The sequence below is a fragment of the Nyctereutes procyonoides genome, unplaced genomic scaffold, assembly GCF_905146905.1.
Source record: "Nyctereutes procyonoides isolate TBG_1078 unplaced genomic scaffold, NYPRO_anot_genome, whole genome shotgun sequence".
Lineage (NCBI taxonomy): Eukaryota > Metazoa > Chordata > Mammalia > Carnivora > Canidae > Nyctereutes > Nyctereutes procyonoides.
In genome coordinates this window covers 60753285-60768839 of record NW_026575052.1, presented here as the reverse complement: position 1 = coordinate 60768839, position 15555 = coordinate 60753285, and the positions used below count along the sequence as shown (strand labels likewise).

The window sequence follows — 15555 nt, the reverse complement described above, 5'->3', positions numbered from 1 at the left end:
ACCTTTAGCCGTCTTTCCCCACTAAGATAAGCAGTGGGTTTTCAGAGGCAATCTGATGAAGGCTATGAGATTTAAAGCAGAAGTATTGGCAGGAAGTCAGCTCCCATCTGTGCAGGTTTGGAGCTGGTGGAAGTCACTTCACTGAGGTGTTCGGCCTTTGGGGGAAAGAGCCTCCTTTCCTCCACCTCACCAGGTCCCTCTGTTGTTGAGCCGACTAGCAAAGACAATCTAGGGGGCAGAGGGGCCTCCAACACCAGAGGGTGAAGGGCTTGAGCACCTGCGGGGAAGATCTCATTGGCAGCGGGAGGAAGGCTGCCCGGTGCTGGGTGGCCTGAGTCAGACAGTTTGTACGTCTGAAAAGTCAGAAAGAGAGAAGACGGAGGGAGCAAACATCAATGGAATCTTTTAAGAGCACTTGGAGAGCAATCAGATTCCTGAGCATAAGAGATGGGCAGAGAAGGGAGGGGTGCCTGGAGCTTAGGTTTCAGAGGGCGTACAAGGAGTAGTTAGTTGTTCCTTCAGTTGTCTTTTGGTTAACTGGGGTTGGGGTGATAGTGGGGGACAAGGTGTTCATTTGGGGGGGAGTGTGTGGATGCATATGGCATTCTTGGCTTTCGTTTGGAAATGGATGATGGATACATCCTAGAGATGTGAACATAAGAACCTTTACCTCCTTCCTTCCCCTCCCACCTCACTGAGTGGAGCTTCCTTTTGAGCACTCTTGGAACTAGTTCCTTTATTTTCTGTTATTTTCAATAATTAACTGCTCCTGGGTTCAATCAGCTCTTAAAAAGAAATAATTTAAATTACTTTTCTTTAGGTAGGTCGTGATTGATAGGAATGTGTAAACTGAAGTTTAACCCTTTGACATCTTCTATTCACCAGGTCAGTGTATCATTTCTTCCCTTAGAGCTCACCTCTTTCAAAAAATGTGGTTAGTTCCTAGGAAGAGTTGGTAATGATATATGCCTTTAGACTTGTGGGGAGGTAGAAGGAACCGCAGCTCTGCTGCTGCTCCTCTTGCTTTTACATCTCAAAATGATTCAGCAAAGCAGCAGCAGTTGTGAGTGAGCCTAGGAACTGCATCCGTGCACCCATGAGAGGGAAAGAGGAGGGAAGGTGACAGGTACCAGTAGGGTCAGAAGACCGGAAGAGGTCTTGGCAAATCCAACTCTGTAGGCAGTGATTTAGGTGACCATAGAAATAAATAGCAGTCTTGGAAGCAGTGCTTAAAATGGGCTGTTGTATATAAATCAGAGGTGGCTGGTGTTTCCCCCTTTCCCCAAATCAGATATTCACTTAGGTGGAATCGACTGTATATTTTTACACAACATATAGAAAAAAAACATACGTGAAACAGTGAGGTGTGTAGATGTATCACCAACACAGAATGACTACCAACAATACAACACGCAGAGAGAGAAACAAGTATTAGGAAAATGGTTTAATATTGGAGACAGAAGCAAAAAACTGCATCACACAATAACATACGTTACAAAAATAAGTTTGACTGTTTCAACTACACGGTTATGTTCACAATGAGGACAGAAGAATCAGAAAAAACTTTGATCTAAACAGCAAAAAAGCAAACCCCTAAAGTTGTAACTAATACATTTATCCACTTAAAGTGACTGAGTACTTCTAAATCTAATTACCTTATTGTGTAACTGCACAATACAGAATAAAAAGTGAAACTTACCGCTGTATTTTAAGACAAAATTCTAATGCTAGATATAAGCAAAGGGAAAAAAGAAATCAAGCCAAAGTTTTTAATTCTCAAAAGAAAAGCAACTTTCTTTCTATCAACCAGAAATCAAACTTGAAACCAGTCATTGTCAGGGGGCCACTAGAGTAAGCCACAAAAATTTCCATTTTTTTTTAATCTCCAGTATAAAAAGTTCCACTGGTACAAAATGCGTAAGTACAATCAGTTGTAGAAATAGGAAAGCCTGCGTATTTTTTTTTTTTTTGGCTCAAATTCCATCAAACAACAAAATCCAAATGCATCAATAAAACAAACAATACTCAAATGGTCTTACAGTTTCCACTAGGTTGCATTAACTTTGGCTTTTCTCAGACAATATTTAAAAACTATTTTGTAATTCTAAACAAAATGATATTATTAATCTACAAACAACAATTCTCACAGCACAAAAAAACACAAATACATTTTTTGTATGACATTATTCAAAAAGGTAATGAAACTACAGGTTTTTTTAAAATTTTATTTCTTCTTGTTAATTAGCACTTAAGATAATAAAAACAAACAGTAAAATGAGTCCAGAGTAGCACAAGCCAAAGAACTATAACCCCTATGGTGAAAGAAAGATGAACTTGTTACGCCTTTGAGGACTGCCATTTTATCACAATTCTCTAATTTAGTGTAAAAATGACTATTCTCTACACTTGATTTTAAAAAAAGCAGTTTCCCTGTGTGTTTTTCCTTCTGGCATAGGCCCTTTGCACCCTTGCAGCTTTTTTTCCTTTTGATATTAAAAGATAAAGTGAATAAAAGGACAATTTGTCTCTGAGGAGGGTCAGCTTTTAAACAATGCAAACATGCAAAAAAAAAAAAAAAAAAAAAACAAAAACAAAAAACAAAAAAACCCAAAAAAACCAAAAACTTTCTTCCAAAATGTACTGTTTTGGTTGCCTGCAAAATAAGAAACACCCAATGTGAAGTGCCCATCCTGAGCCTCTTGTCACCAGCACTCAGGCTCCTCTTGGGGAGATGCAGGTGGGTGAAAGGAGAGGAGGACATTTTGAAATTCAGATGGTGTTCTCTTGTGTTCTTTGCGTCCGCAAACCACCCTAAGCTGTATGTGAGAGAGATGTGCGATGACTCCTGGTATTAAGCTGATTGCTGCAGGAAGTACAAAATAGCCCTCAAAGGATGAAGGAAGGCCCCAGCAGTAGTAAACACGTGTGAGGATAATACAAATCATTTCATTGTTAAGTGCATGTGCTATAAGAAGGAAACTTGTTTTGTGTTTAGTTTTTGTTTTTGTTTTTTTTGTTTTTTGTTTTTGTTTTTTTTGTTTTTTTTTTTTTGTTTTTTTTTTTTTTTTTGCATCATTAGAGGCTAGTCCTTTCCATCCCAGGGCTATCACGTCCACACACACACATTAAACCAAACAGAGTGGTGAGTGGGAAAAGGAGCAAGGAAAGGGAGCCAGCAGTTTCTGAACTCCTTTAGAGACAAAGAAGCTTCCAGGGCCTGCTTTCAAGAAGGCAGGAGTTTGTGTTGGGGTTTTCAGGGATGACACTGGGGTTTGTCAAGACAGCAAGAGATCTGTTCAACATGAAGTCAAAGTAATATGGCACTTTACAAAGTGGCAGCAGGATCTGGTGCTAGGTATTTGGTCAGTGATAAAGAACAGAGTTATATGGTCAGACCCCTTTCAATGATTTCAATTTATAAAATTAACAAAAAAGGGAAAGAAAGGACTATCAGCTTCTAACCCCAGACACCTTGCTTAAATCCGAGGTATCTACTGGGATCAGCGAATGCCCAGCACAATGGCTGATTAGAAACTAAGAAACAAAAATCCCTCAAAATACTACCCCATCACAAAGTCGCTTAACTGGAAGCTATATGAAAATATTCTGAACTAGAACATACCCCTACACCTGATCTCAAAAGCATATAGAATTTAAGGTTAATGTAGGTGCTGAATGTAACATCCCCCACAGAAGAAGGCTTACCCAATAACTGTTTTAAATGAATACCAGAGAAGGAATTTCAGCAGTACATTATTAAAAAAAAATGACCAGAAATAATCAAAAGTAAAAGAAAAAAAAATGTAGGGGAAAAAAACCCAGAGAGGATGAAAATATGTTTTTTTCTCTTCAGATTTGACTTGTGGAGGTTTTTTTTTTTTTTGGATCTCCACCAATGGGTAAAAAAGTAGGACAGACAGAAAAAAAACTCAGAAGATGTATGAGTGGGGGGGGGGAAGGAGATCCAAATTAGAAACACCCCAGAACAAACAAAAATGACAATGGTATAAAAAGTTACCAACGCTCCAGACAGCTCTGGGTAGAAAGGGTTAGAAGTTCAAAACTTTCTCACCTTAGAGGTTTCCATATATTATGAAGGAAATACATCGTGAGGTTGCCGTCACAGCATTGATGTGCAGAGCGGTTAAAAAAGTGAGACATGGGCACTTATACAATGTCTTACAAAAAACATCATAGAGAAATAACAAACAATAACAATTTCAGGCAACAAGACCACAGGATAGCAAGTTAACAAACTTTTTAACCTCTTTTTTTTTTTGTTTTTTGTTTTTTAAATATTAGGGATTTATACAAAACACATAATAAAATACCCATGTTATCAAATTACTTCTCACAAGAAACACACTGAAGCTCTAGGAAGGAAGTACCTTTGGAATTTGGCACTATATATTTTCACTTTTTTTCTTTAAAAGAAAAAAAAATCACATTTTGCTGAACACAAACACATCTAAATAGTCCACAATAATAAAAAAAAATGACATCAATGCTTTACAAGCCAACACAAAACTTATTCTGGAATAGGGTCTTTTTTTTTTTTTTTTTCCCCTCACATGAAATTTTTTTTTTAAGCAAACTTTTTTTTTTTGAAATTCTTTAAGTAAACCAATTCTAAACTTGTCTTATCAACAGAGAACATTAAGACCGTAAGACTCATGATTGAAACCACAACTTAATTCACAGAAGCACCAACATAACACAGTTTACAGTAACCTTTCTCCTGTACATTGAAACAGTATAAAATATAGGTAATTTCATGTGCATTAAACCATGGATTGTCTAACTGTGAGTCAGTTCAGCAAAAGGTGACACAAATAGGTAGCATTTGCCCCAAAACAGGGTAAATATTTTTTCTTATACTAATCTACAAAAAGTGGTTCTATATATATATCTTAATGAGAAAGTGAGCCACCTAAAATGGCCTTATCAAAAAACTTTACACTGCCTGAAAAATGTAAAAACTATTACAGACCTCTAGAGACTTAAAATCAGACAGTTTTTTTTCTCAAACTGTTTTTGGAAGTAGTCTGTTAGAAACCAACATTCTGTGTCCCTGGACACATATTGCTATTGTTACCAGTGACCGGGAAGAATGCCAATCCCTGTATAATACTTTCAAGTCTGTTTTATGAAAAGAAAAAAAAAATAAGAAAGAAACGTTTTTGCCACAGGTTTTTTTTTTTGTTTTTTTTTTTCCTATGATTAATTTGTCTAATAATAAATTTCAGTCTTGCATGAATGCAGCAATGTTTTTCACATTGACTTCCCAGAATTCATAGCTAGATGAGGTCACATGCAAATTTCAAAGGTCAAACTAGATCAAAGGTCAGTAGGAGAACCAAATGTGATGTGAGGTCAGAAAGACATCAGAAACAATGACGGGACGATGAAACTTTTTTTTTTTTTTTTTGAGACGCCACAGGGACATGCTAGGCAAACGGTGAACTAACGGGCATGAAGATGTCTAGGGAGAAAACAAGGGAGAGTAAAAAGTTACACAGAATCTACGCAGCAGCAACAAAATCACTCTTAAGGGTGCAGGAGAAAAACTAATGCAAATCTTAGGTCATCGGGGAGTCTACAGAGCCATTCCCGTAATTTGCATTTCTTACAATCTTTATCCACAGCACAATGGAACCCCAAGAGAATCCATCCAGAGGAGGAGAGGGGATGGATTCCGGGAGTTTTGGGGTGGGGCTGGCGAGGGGAGGGGGGAGGATCCAGTTTCAACGGATGTAACATATGGGGGAGAGTCAGACGGCCGAACTATAAACTAGATAGATCATGGAAGCTACGCACAAAGTCGTCAGACAGATACGAACAACAAGAGGGAAAAGCATGAACTGTAGGCCTAGGGTTCAACGGTGAAAAAAAGCCCATTCCTAGAACGATTCCTCTAGAGACTACTTCAAAAGGATCTAGCTAGCACAGAGAACTGCTCTTTAGGTACCCAATAAGTTAACAATAGGCAATAAATAACTTCCATTATTTCTGAGGCAGTAAAAATTTTGTACAAAAATAGAAATGCTTTTTTTACAAATAAAATTTACAGGCCTGTGGCTTTCTTTTTTATTTATGTATTTATGTATTATTTATTTATTATTAAATTTATCTTTCAAGAAACATCAAGTATTTTCACTCATTTTTATTTTATTTTTAAACCCTGTAGCTTTAAGAAACAGATCTCTAAATCTTTTTTTTACATTAATCCTTTCTAAAAACTAAAATAAAACAATAACAAAATAGACAACCAGTGTAATAATCTGACCGATAAATGTCATGTTTCTTTGAACCCTAAAATAAAATCCTACTTGTTAAAACAAACCAAATGTAGTGGAAAGACGTTTGTATTGTTTTTAAGTGCTTCTCCTGGCTTCTCTCTCGCGCTAGGTCACCACCTTAGCCTCTAAACGGTTGGCGCCCTCCTAGGGGCTGGGCGCCGACAGGAGGGGTGAGTTCTCCAGGCAGTGCTCTGGGGCACCAGGGGTCTCAGAGTTAGAATTGCACGTTAGCCTTTTGTTTGCCTTTTAAATTCTCAAGATGTCATTTATTTATGTGTGTTTTTCTTTAAAAAAAAAAAAAGGCAAAAAAACGAGAACAAAACAAAAAAAAAAGGTCAAAGGAGATTCAAACTGCAAAACAAAGGAGAATACAGTGGCACAAGTGGAAGAGGAGTTTTACTCGATAGAAACAAGGTAGCCCAAGTTTTAATTATGGCGAACTGGGTGGGGGGAGGGGGAGGGGACATGGAGGCCTTATTGTAAAAATAACCGTCTCTCTTGGTAAAAGTTGGCAATGTGGTCCTCCTCTGCCTTTCCTGTTGAGAACAGGCTGGCTTGTGGGACTTACCCTAAGAAAGCTAAAATAAGAGCAGGGAGCCTCTGGGGTTAGGATCAGTAAGGTTTGCTGTCGTTTTTGGAGCGCTTCAGCTGGACCTTCAAGCGTTTCATGCCAATCTGAAAGCCATTCATAGCCTGGATAGCAGCTTGTGCAGACACCGGATTGTCGTAGCTAACAAAGCCTGCAAGACACAAGGGGAAGCAGGGTGGGAATCAACATGGGAGAGGCCACAGAGGCGAGAGGAGGGGGCAGGACGTCACGGGGTGGCTGGAGAGTGTAACTGTACGTGGTGGGTAGCGTGTGCGCCTCCCGTGGGCACAGTGCAGCTCTGCGCGGCTGTGCACCTGCTGTGGGCCCACCGGGCATATCCACTGACAGGCAGTGAAGAAGGCTGGTGGGCCTGGGAATCTGCTATCCTGACCACAAGACCCGTCCTCCGTGAGAAGCTCAATCTCAGACTCCTGGCCTGTTTGCTGATTTCAGCCAAGTCTGTTTGTGTTTAAGGCCCCTTCGAACCAATCCTAAGAGAACCCCTGGTGCCAAAGTAGGCGGTGCTCATGGGCAGAGGTATAAATACTCTGGGGTCAAAGGGCCCCCAGAGGCTCACCTATCCCAACCAAGTGAGGTTTAAAGGTAGGGCTGGGAATGGTACACTGCAAAGACTGTGGCTTTCCTTCCAATGCTCCATCTGTAGCCACATAGCGCACCCTGTTCAACTGTTGGATGGGGTCAGTTAGTGAATTACCTCTAGAATACTCTGTACTTGGTTTTTTACCATTTTGGAGTTATTTCTAGTCTAGGGACCCAAGGGAAATACTGGCCCCTTCTCCTTAATATCTCAACTTCCACCTCCCAAGCTCCATTGCATTCAACAGACTGGAAATTGCTACTGTATACCCCCTAAGAAGAAAGAGTCTGCATAGCTTAGGCCTTAAGAGTCATCCTAGTGGACTTCCCAGGATCTTTCTCTGTACTAACTCTCACAACCAAAATGGCACGGAGGGCATGCTGTTGAAAGAGCCAGTGGTGCTCTGCAAAGTCCGATCACATAGTTTGTTCTAATGCTGGTGGAGGTGGGAGAGTACATGCAAAGCCTTCTTTAGGTAATGCTGATGTAAAGGTGTTGAGTTTGTACCGTCCCTACTTCTGGTGTAGAAAGGAAGCTATTATACAGGGTGAATTTTAGTTCTCAAAATCAGCTGTTCAGAAGGTGCTATATATACTAAGCTCCTTCAACTATCTACTTGCTATTGAAGTCTAAAGCTAAAGAGAAAATTCCTCTACAAGCTATAGAGGAGGAAGAAAAGGACATAAATATACCATTAGCAGAGTTCTCAGCTGATAAAAATGAGCATATGGTATAAGGCAGAAAAGCTTTTCCTAGGCAGGCTGTATTGTGAAATGGTCGTACAGATTTTTACTAAATCTAATTCCCAGTCTATGTGCTCTTGAATCCGAGACTTAGGCTCTGATTTTCTCCTTTCCTTCTGGGTCTTTATCTAGAAGCAGCAAGATGATTAAAGAATGGAAATGGCTCGAGGGTGAAATGGATCACGAAACCTGGCCAAGAAGTTAGCATGAAAGAATGGGCTACCTATGTCGAGCAAGTCTAGGACTCCCCCAAATGAGGCCAGCTGAAAAACAGGTATGTATGGGATGCTGCGGCTTTTGATAAAAATTGGAAACAGTACACAGTGCTAAATAGAATTGTCTGCTGACATTCACAGGTACAGCCTGCATTATCACACCTTGGTTAAATAGTCTATGTGGGCCAATATAGAATCTCTTTTCAAGGCAATAAGTATTTTCTCAAAATCAGACCTTGAAGCACAATTCCTTTCCAATCTCCAAATAAGCCCAGGGCATTGTTTAGTGATGAGGAGTATAAAAGCCTGGCTTAAAACCTGGGGCAGGGAAGCTCCCAGCTCTAAGTGCCTATTGAAGCACACACACCCTATATAGAACAACTCACTTTCCATTTCACCCGTTGGTGAACCATCACGAGGGGGTTTATGTACTTGTCATAGCAGCAGCGATTGTGTAATGGGTTCGGGCTGACAGCCTTTCCACTTGGGTAAAAACAGTGACTTTCAATGGTTGACATACTAATTCCCCTACCAACAGAGGCTTTAGATCTTCCTGGGTGATAGCACAGAGATTAGAGAGACGTTACGATAATGGGGTTTTGGAAGCCAAAACACTCTCTTTAGACCAGCTGCGCATGACCAGTGGGCCAAATACTACGTTTGAGTACCACTCCTACTGCCTCTGATGTTTTTCTTCATACCATATAGTTCTCTTTGCCTTTCCTCTGGTCCGGGTCTTTGTCTTGTGCTTATTACTACTGCCTACTGCCTCTGTGAATAGTAGACTGCAGGAATGGTGAAGGCAGAGGTTCAGTCTCAAACTGGGCCAGAACTTGCCAAGCAAGTAACACATATGGTGAACATTCTAGCTTCTAAACCACTTGGAGGACCAACAGGGCTTGAAAAGTAATGGATGCTATGCTCCCGTTTATAAAACATTAGGGCAAGTAGCACGCCTTACTCCCTCAGGGAGACAAGCTGCTCCCAGAACAGAGTCAGGGCTGCCTGAGGAAGGAGGGCATGACTGCACAGCCGCCGAGGACCTGGGTTTTCCAGCGTTCTCTCTGAATAGCTGCATCTCCTGGGCTCGACAGCCATCCAGGCAGGCCCTGCAGAGTCTATCATCCCCAATTCTGGCTTCTGAACATCAGCATAATGCAGCATTTCATGCATTATGTTGAAATAATGTTCTGACATCCCAGGTACCCATCCCTGCGCTTGCGGAGCTGCAGAGTGGTGGGCCGCCTGGCCACATCCCTAACTGTGAAGCCGCGTGTCTGTGGGGATGTATGAGGCCTCCCCGTACAACGTGCTACTCATATCCACAACGCCCAAATCCCACCGAACCTAGAAGGCTATGGAATTTGTGGCAAAGTGGCTGCGATGCCATTTTGTACCACGACAGCCTAAACTACGCTATAGTCTGTTAATCATATTTCCATCTGCTCAAGCTTGTGGTTCCAACTTACGGGGCTTAGAGAAACTGCTGCTGCTCTGTCGTGAAAGATTATTTAGATATATGTAGTAAGACACCGCAGCAGCACAGTATACGACACTACCTAACGTGTAAGCATTTAGTTTAATTTCCCAGGTCCTTCCTTTTTATATAGCTCCTTCTTCTGTGTTTGATTAAATGACTCTGCGCAGTCTGCTTACATGGATTCAGAATACCAGGGAACAGCACCACCCAGGGAAGGCCCTATCTGGACTTCTCAGATATTTGCCATTCACATTTTCCTTCCCATGACTCCTCCCTTGGGAATGTACTGTAAGATTCTGGCTTGGTTTCTTTTGCATACCAAAGCACTTGCTCAGATTGGTCTGTTTGTCAATGAAGACTTTAGCAGAGATAACATTTCCAAAAGGCATGAACATCTGCAGAATGTCCTGGTCTCCAAACTCCTGTGGAAGGTGGTAAATAAAGAGGTTTGCACCCTCTGGACCTAAAGAGGAAAAAAAAATCAGAGTAAGGTATTCTTCGCCTCTTAGTTCTCCAGGCCTCTTCTTAGGAAAGCTTTAACAACAGATAGGCTACGCATTGGCCTGCCTCTTTCATACCAGAAGGGAATGGAATAGATGGATAAATGTCAAGTTCTCGTAGGTCTTTCAAGACAGGAATTGTCCTTCAGATGTTCCTGATTTCCAAAGAGACACTGGTCAGGAATAGCTTTCTTTTCACTGATCGTCTTCTGTGGCTCACATTTGCTAACTGTAACATATTTTCAGTTTCCTCTTCATGGGGACGAGGGAGGCCCCCATGGGGTGGAGGTGGGGAGGAGAGTGCAGGTGTGGGATTTTCCTGGGGGGCTGTGTTTTGTTGTACGTATATACGATCTCTTGGAGTCGAGAGTGTCCTGAGTATTCTAAGCAAATTGCAGCAATTTAGAATAATGGATATAGCAGTAATGTTGCTTGGATTTCTCAATCATTTACCTAATTATCCATCCAGTTTTGATTTGCCAAATCTCTTAACACACAGTCTAATAATCATTTTTATTTAGAGATGACTGGCAGTGAGTCAAGGCAGGGAAAAATAGGTAGCTAGAGTTTCCCAGCTGTGCTAGGGACTGTCTCACTGGGGACTAGCCTCAAAAATGAATGCACGAGGTGCAGGAGCTAGTGATAGATCAAGCCTGGCCACGCTCTGTACTCTCAGCTGTCACGTTCCAGAGAAACAAGTGGCAAGGGGAGAGCAGGGGAGGTCCTCTAGCTACACTCGTGAGAGAAGTAAGCTCTCCTCTATGGCTTCCCATTTCATTCTCCCTGTCTCTCTAGCCACCTGCCTAAGAGCCATCTGAAGGTGAAAAGGAAGAGATCTGAATGACCTGATGGGAGGTAATCACCCAATTTATAACAGGCAAGGATGCTTTCCAGGTCCAGGTCTGTCTGGGTAATTACAGAACTTCCCCCAGCTGGTTCCAGAGAGGCTTGAGGGCTGGATGCCTCAGGGATGTTCTAAGTTCTGGGCCTGCTGTCTGGGAGGGGGCACATGTGTATCCTCACAAAACTGGTGAAGCAACCTTAGCAGCTGCCCCCTGGAACTGGCATCCAGTGGAAGCACCTGCCTCACTGGGATGCCCCAGGGGAGCCGTTGCAGTGGGTTCCTGCGCAGGTCGGGGGAGGATAGGGAGGGTGGTGACTATTTGGGTCTAAGAAAAGTAAAACTGGGGTAAAAATCACTTTGTAATAAAAGAGTATTTCTTTACAAACATCTTTGTAAAGAAGAGTCAAACCGAATAGTGTTCTAACGTGTGGGACTTTTCACAAGGAAGTCTTCTGGAGGCAAATTTCTGAAGCCACAGAGACGAAGCATTTCTTTGTCACCATGACCACTTTAACTTTCTATGTTGCTCACCATTCCCATGGACATATCCACATTCCAGTGCAAAGGAGGCAGTCTGTGATTCAAGGAATACAGATGCAGGGCTTAGGTCCCCAAATGTTTCCCGGTTAAAAAAAATTCTTAAAAAAATCAAAACTTAACACAAATAGGTGCAAAACCAAGACACTGGGCATGGATGTTCTGAGTGCTGCTATGCCATGCATGGCTCTGCCATGTGTGTACTGGGTAGATCTGGCACCACCCAGCTTTCATAAATGGTCCAGATGTACACAGGAGGATTTATGGGGCCCACTTTGAACTGTGAAGTCATCTCAACTCCTGAGGCCTGGGGAGGAAATGGAATTTAACGCACACTGTCAGATTACGGGCTGTGCCTGGACAGCCCTGGCATTCTAGAACCCTGTGCATTCCGACTGCATCTGTGCCACCCTTGCGGACCCAGGAAATATGAAAAAGGTAAATCTGAGGTGGCTTTGTCCTTTATTCACTATTTTCTCAGGTAGAAGTGCCACCAGCATCTCCTAGTGTAGATGTCACCCCCCCAAGTTTTTTCATTACCCAGAAATAGTTTGAGTTTGCAAAGTATGAATGCTAAAATGAGAAAAAGGTGACTCAATGTGGAAAACCTCCCCGTGAGGGTGGCTGCTGCCATAGATACCGAGGGTAGAGACATAAAAACACGTTTCTGAGGGTCCCACCTATGTGTTCACCTCACTCTTTCCTCTAGTAAAAACCTGCTGACGTATCATTCGTTCCTCACATTTCTCCCAGGACATGTTAATGTAACTTACTAGAGTTCTCTGTTGTAGTGTTGGTCCCAGTTGGCTGGGTGTTCACAATTGGTATTTCTCATAGGGCACTGGGTCTGACATAGAGCACCGGGGTATCGGTGCTAGCTGCCAGCACCTACCAGCTTCTTGTTAGGCTTCCCAAGGCTCTACCTACTTGTGTGTGCATGACGGCCCCCTGCAAATAAATCAAGGAGGCTGGGAAGGGATGACAGGGGTCAGAAGGTATTTAGGAGTGACAGGAAAGGTGGTCAGCTTTCCTGGATTTAGGTCGAGGGGGATGCCATAACCCTTCAGAAGATTTAGCTGGGGAAAACATCAAAGCCACTTTAAAAAACAACAACGAAAAACAAAGCTAGCCCTGCTTGTTTTCCTGTGGGAAAATATGTACGAGGGTACATGACTAAATGCATCAACTTGACTTTTCAGCTCTTAACTAAAGGACAAAACCGTAGAGCAGAAAAATCTAAAAATGTACTTGGTAGTGAAAGTCATCAGGTTTTTTTTTTCCTTCCCAGTATAACCGGCTTTGAAAATTAAATTTCTTGAGCACACATCAGCTGGGCGAAAAGAAGGTGAGCAGAAGAAAGGTATGAGAAGGTAAGGTGGGAGATGATTAAAAATGCTAAACGAACCAAAAATACCGCCACCAACACAAAAAGAATCCGACACTAAGCCATTCTACTGGTAGCCCCAATACCTAAAGACCAATGGCCTGGGGTTGGCAGCCATTTTTCACGTTAATCCCAGAGGGTTAGCTACCATACCGGCGATCCCGAAAAGTCAAGGCATGGAATTGGGGACAGTGGGCTGCGGTAAAGCAACAGAGAAAAATTGTTGCAGGGCCCGCACTTCATCCTTGCATCACTGCATGCTGAGTCCACTGGTGACTGGTGTTTCTCAGCGACACAGGTCACGTCGCTCGCTCCGAGGCCCTGCTGGACAACGGAGAAGTAGCCAACATTCTTTAAAAATCGTGCAGGGAACTGGCTTTCATGTTCTCTCCTGAGAACACCATTATCTCCCAGACGCCGCCTCCCACGGTCACCACGGTAGTCAGACCCCCGACAAAGGGACCTCAATGCAGGTTTTTCTTTGGGAAATCATGGTATTTATGACGTCGGCTCTCCACATGCCTAGGGAAGCACGGTTGCCCAAACAGCTGTGCAGGTTTTTTAAAAATCTATACTATCAGTCACAGCTGAGAATGAAATAATGAAAAAAAAAAAGTTTTTTTTCATATAGCTCTCATGTTTAATGATCTTTTTTCTATAAATGGAAAAAAGTATTTTCCTGTACAAGAGTATCTTCAAAGCTCTATCCTCTGTAAAGTAGAAACTTTGCAAAGTAAAAATACTCTATTATACAACATCGTATTTAAAGTCAAAGGATGCCGACAAGAACAGTTTGGAAATGTAGGGTGAGGATAAAGGAGGAGGGAAAGAGATTTTTAAAAAACGTCTCCAGCAGTACTTCCCTGGTCGAGCCTCTGGCCCCCCCTACTCTGACCAGTCAGGAAGAGAATAAATATGTTGCAGGGTTTGCTTTCAAGCGATTCCTACTAAGGAGGAATAGGGCAGAAGGAAGAAAGGAAAGGACAAACTCTCCCTCTTTGGACTAGTTCGTTAACTGTTTTCTAATTAGCTTGGATTTAGTCTCAGCAGTAGCTTCCTGATACTCATTTTGCCTCCCTGGCAGAGCCAGTCACGTACCCCGATTCACTGTGGGGTGGGTGTCATCCGGACCCTGGAGCCCGGGCCCCGGGAGGCCAGCTAACCAGCCTCAGGGCGGGGGACGTAGCCCCAAGAGCACCGGCCGAGCCCTTGGGCTCCCTCGGGGAGCTGGTGCTAGGGGGAGGGACAGGTGGTCCCCGCCCACTCAGGAGAGGGTGTCCCGCCAGGCTTTTGAGGACAGGAGCTACCGGTCACTGCGGCTGGGCTCGTGGTGGCCGAGAACTGCGGGTGAGGACCTAAGGTAGCAGGACAGGAGTCTGAAGAGGACAGGATTCAGACTCCTGTTGGGTTTCTTAAAAGGGAAAAAAAGAATAAAAAAAATCCCCCCGGAGAGCCGAGAGCGAAGAGCCGCGTCCCCCCGGGCGCCGGCCGCGCCTAGTTTCCGGAAGCCGCGCCCTGGCGGCCGGCCGGGCCCACGTACCTTCCTTCTGGCTGCCTGCGGCGCTCTGCTGCTGCAGCAGGCTCTGGCTGTACAGAGTGGGCAGGGCGGCCGCCGCGTACTGCTGGATCCCTGAGTAGGCCTGGGTGAGGGCGTCCATGGTGCCCGCCGTGCCATTCGTCAAGCCCGTGGCGCCAAGTCCTCCATTCAGAGCCGCCATACCTGAGAGCATTTGAGCAACTTTACAAAAAACCCAACAATAGAGAAGAGAAATAGCACTTTTCATTAGTGCTTTCCGAAGGAAGTTAGAGAATCATTTGACACAAGTACAACAGCAAGTGCATGCAGCCAGCACACCGATCAAACCAACGGGAAATTCACAACAGAACGATGAAGTGACACGTCATCGTAATGGTGAACGTACGACAACGCCCCCCCCCCCCCCGGCCCCCTGCGCGATGGCACCGTCGCTCCCTCAGGCTGGTGAGCAGACTTCACACAGGCACTACAGTCAGACCGGACACCTTGACGCCATGCACGGTGCTACTGGCAAGTACGGCTGTCTCTGAAACGAGGGCCGTCAGCCACACAGGCCCGTGACCTTGGTGCACTTGAGTCCCCTTCCTGGGCTGAGGAGCCGGGGGATGGCTCCGGCAGCCAGCTCTGTCCCCAGGCAGCTGGAGAGTCGTCGGGCTGCTTAGGCACGAGGGCGCAGGGGAGTGGGAGGTCCTTCCCCTCACAGCCAAGAACCCAGAGGCGCCACGCAGGACCGGGCCAGCCTCAGCGGCACGCGGACACGTGTGCACACACTCAGCAGAGCCCGTTTCGTGGGGGTCTCCGCCCACGGAAGAGTGTTTTCCAGCTGCCT

At 43.8% G+C, this 15555-nt stretch overlaps 1 protein-coding gene and 1 long non-coding RNA gene across 13 annotated transcripts in view; one reads left to right on the top strand and one right to left on the bottom strand.

Moving 5' to 3' along the window:
- LOC129513510 (uncharacterized) overlaps positions 1-15555 on the top strand; it is a 66570-nt gene that overhangs the window by 48932 nt on the left and 2083 nt on the right. Inside the window, exons 2-3 of one of the 2 annotated variants that reach the window (XR_008665260.1) lie at positions 8362-8503; positions 13094-13175. This is a non-coding gene — a long non-coding RNA (uncharacterized LOC129513510). Of the gene's footprint in view, positions 1-8361; positions 8504-13093; positions 14718-15555 lie in introns of those variants that run through there. The other variant, XR_008665259.1, reaches the window with a different exon arrangement.
- The window catches only part of CELF2 (CUGBP Elav-like family member 2), an 812543-nt gene continuing 798417 nt past the window's right edge, over positions 1430-15555 (bottom strand). For 7 of the 11 annotated variants that reach the window (XM_055331578.1, XM_055331569.1, XM_055331574.1 and 4 more), the window contains 3 exons: positions 14730-14927; positions 10244-10387; positions 1430-7039 (listed from right to left, as the gene is read on the bottom strand). In XM_055331578.1, the coding sequence (XP_055187553.1) occupies positions 6912-7039; positions 10244-10387; positions 14730-14927 (470 nt within the window). In that variant the 3' untranslated portion in view covers positions 1430-6911. The remainder of the gene's footprint in view (positions 7040-10243; positions 10388-14729; positions 14928-15555) is intronic. The other 4 variants (XM_055331570.1, XM_055331572.1, XM_055331573.1 and 1 more) reach the window with 2 other exon arrangements.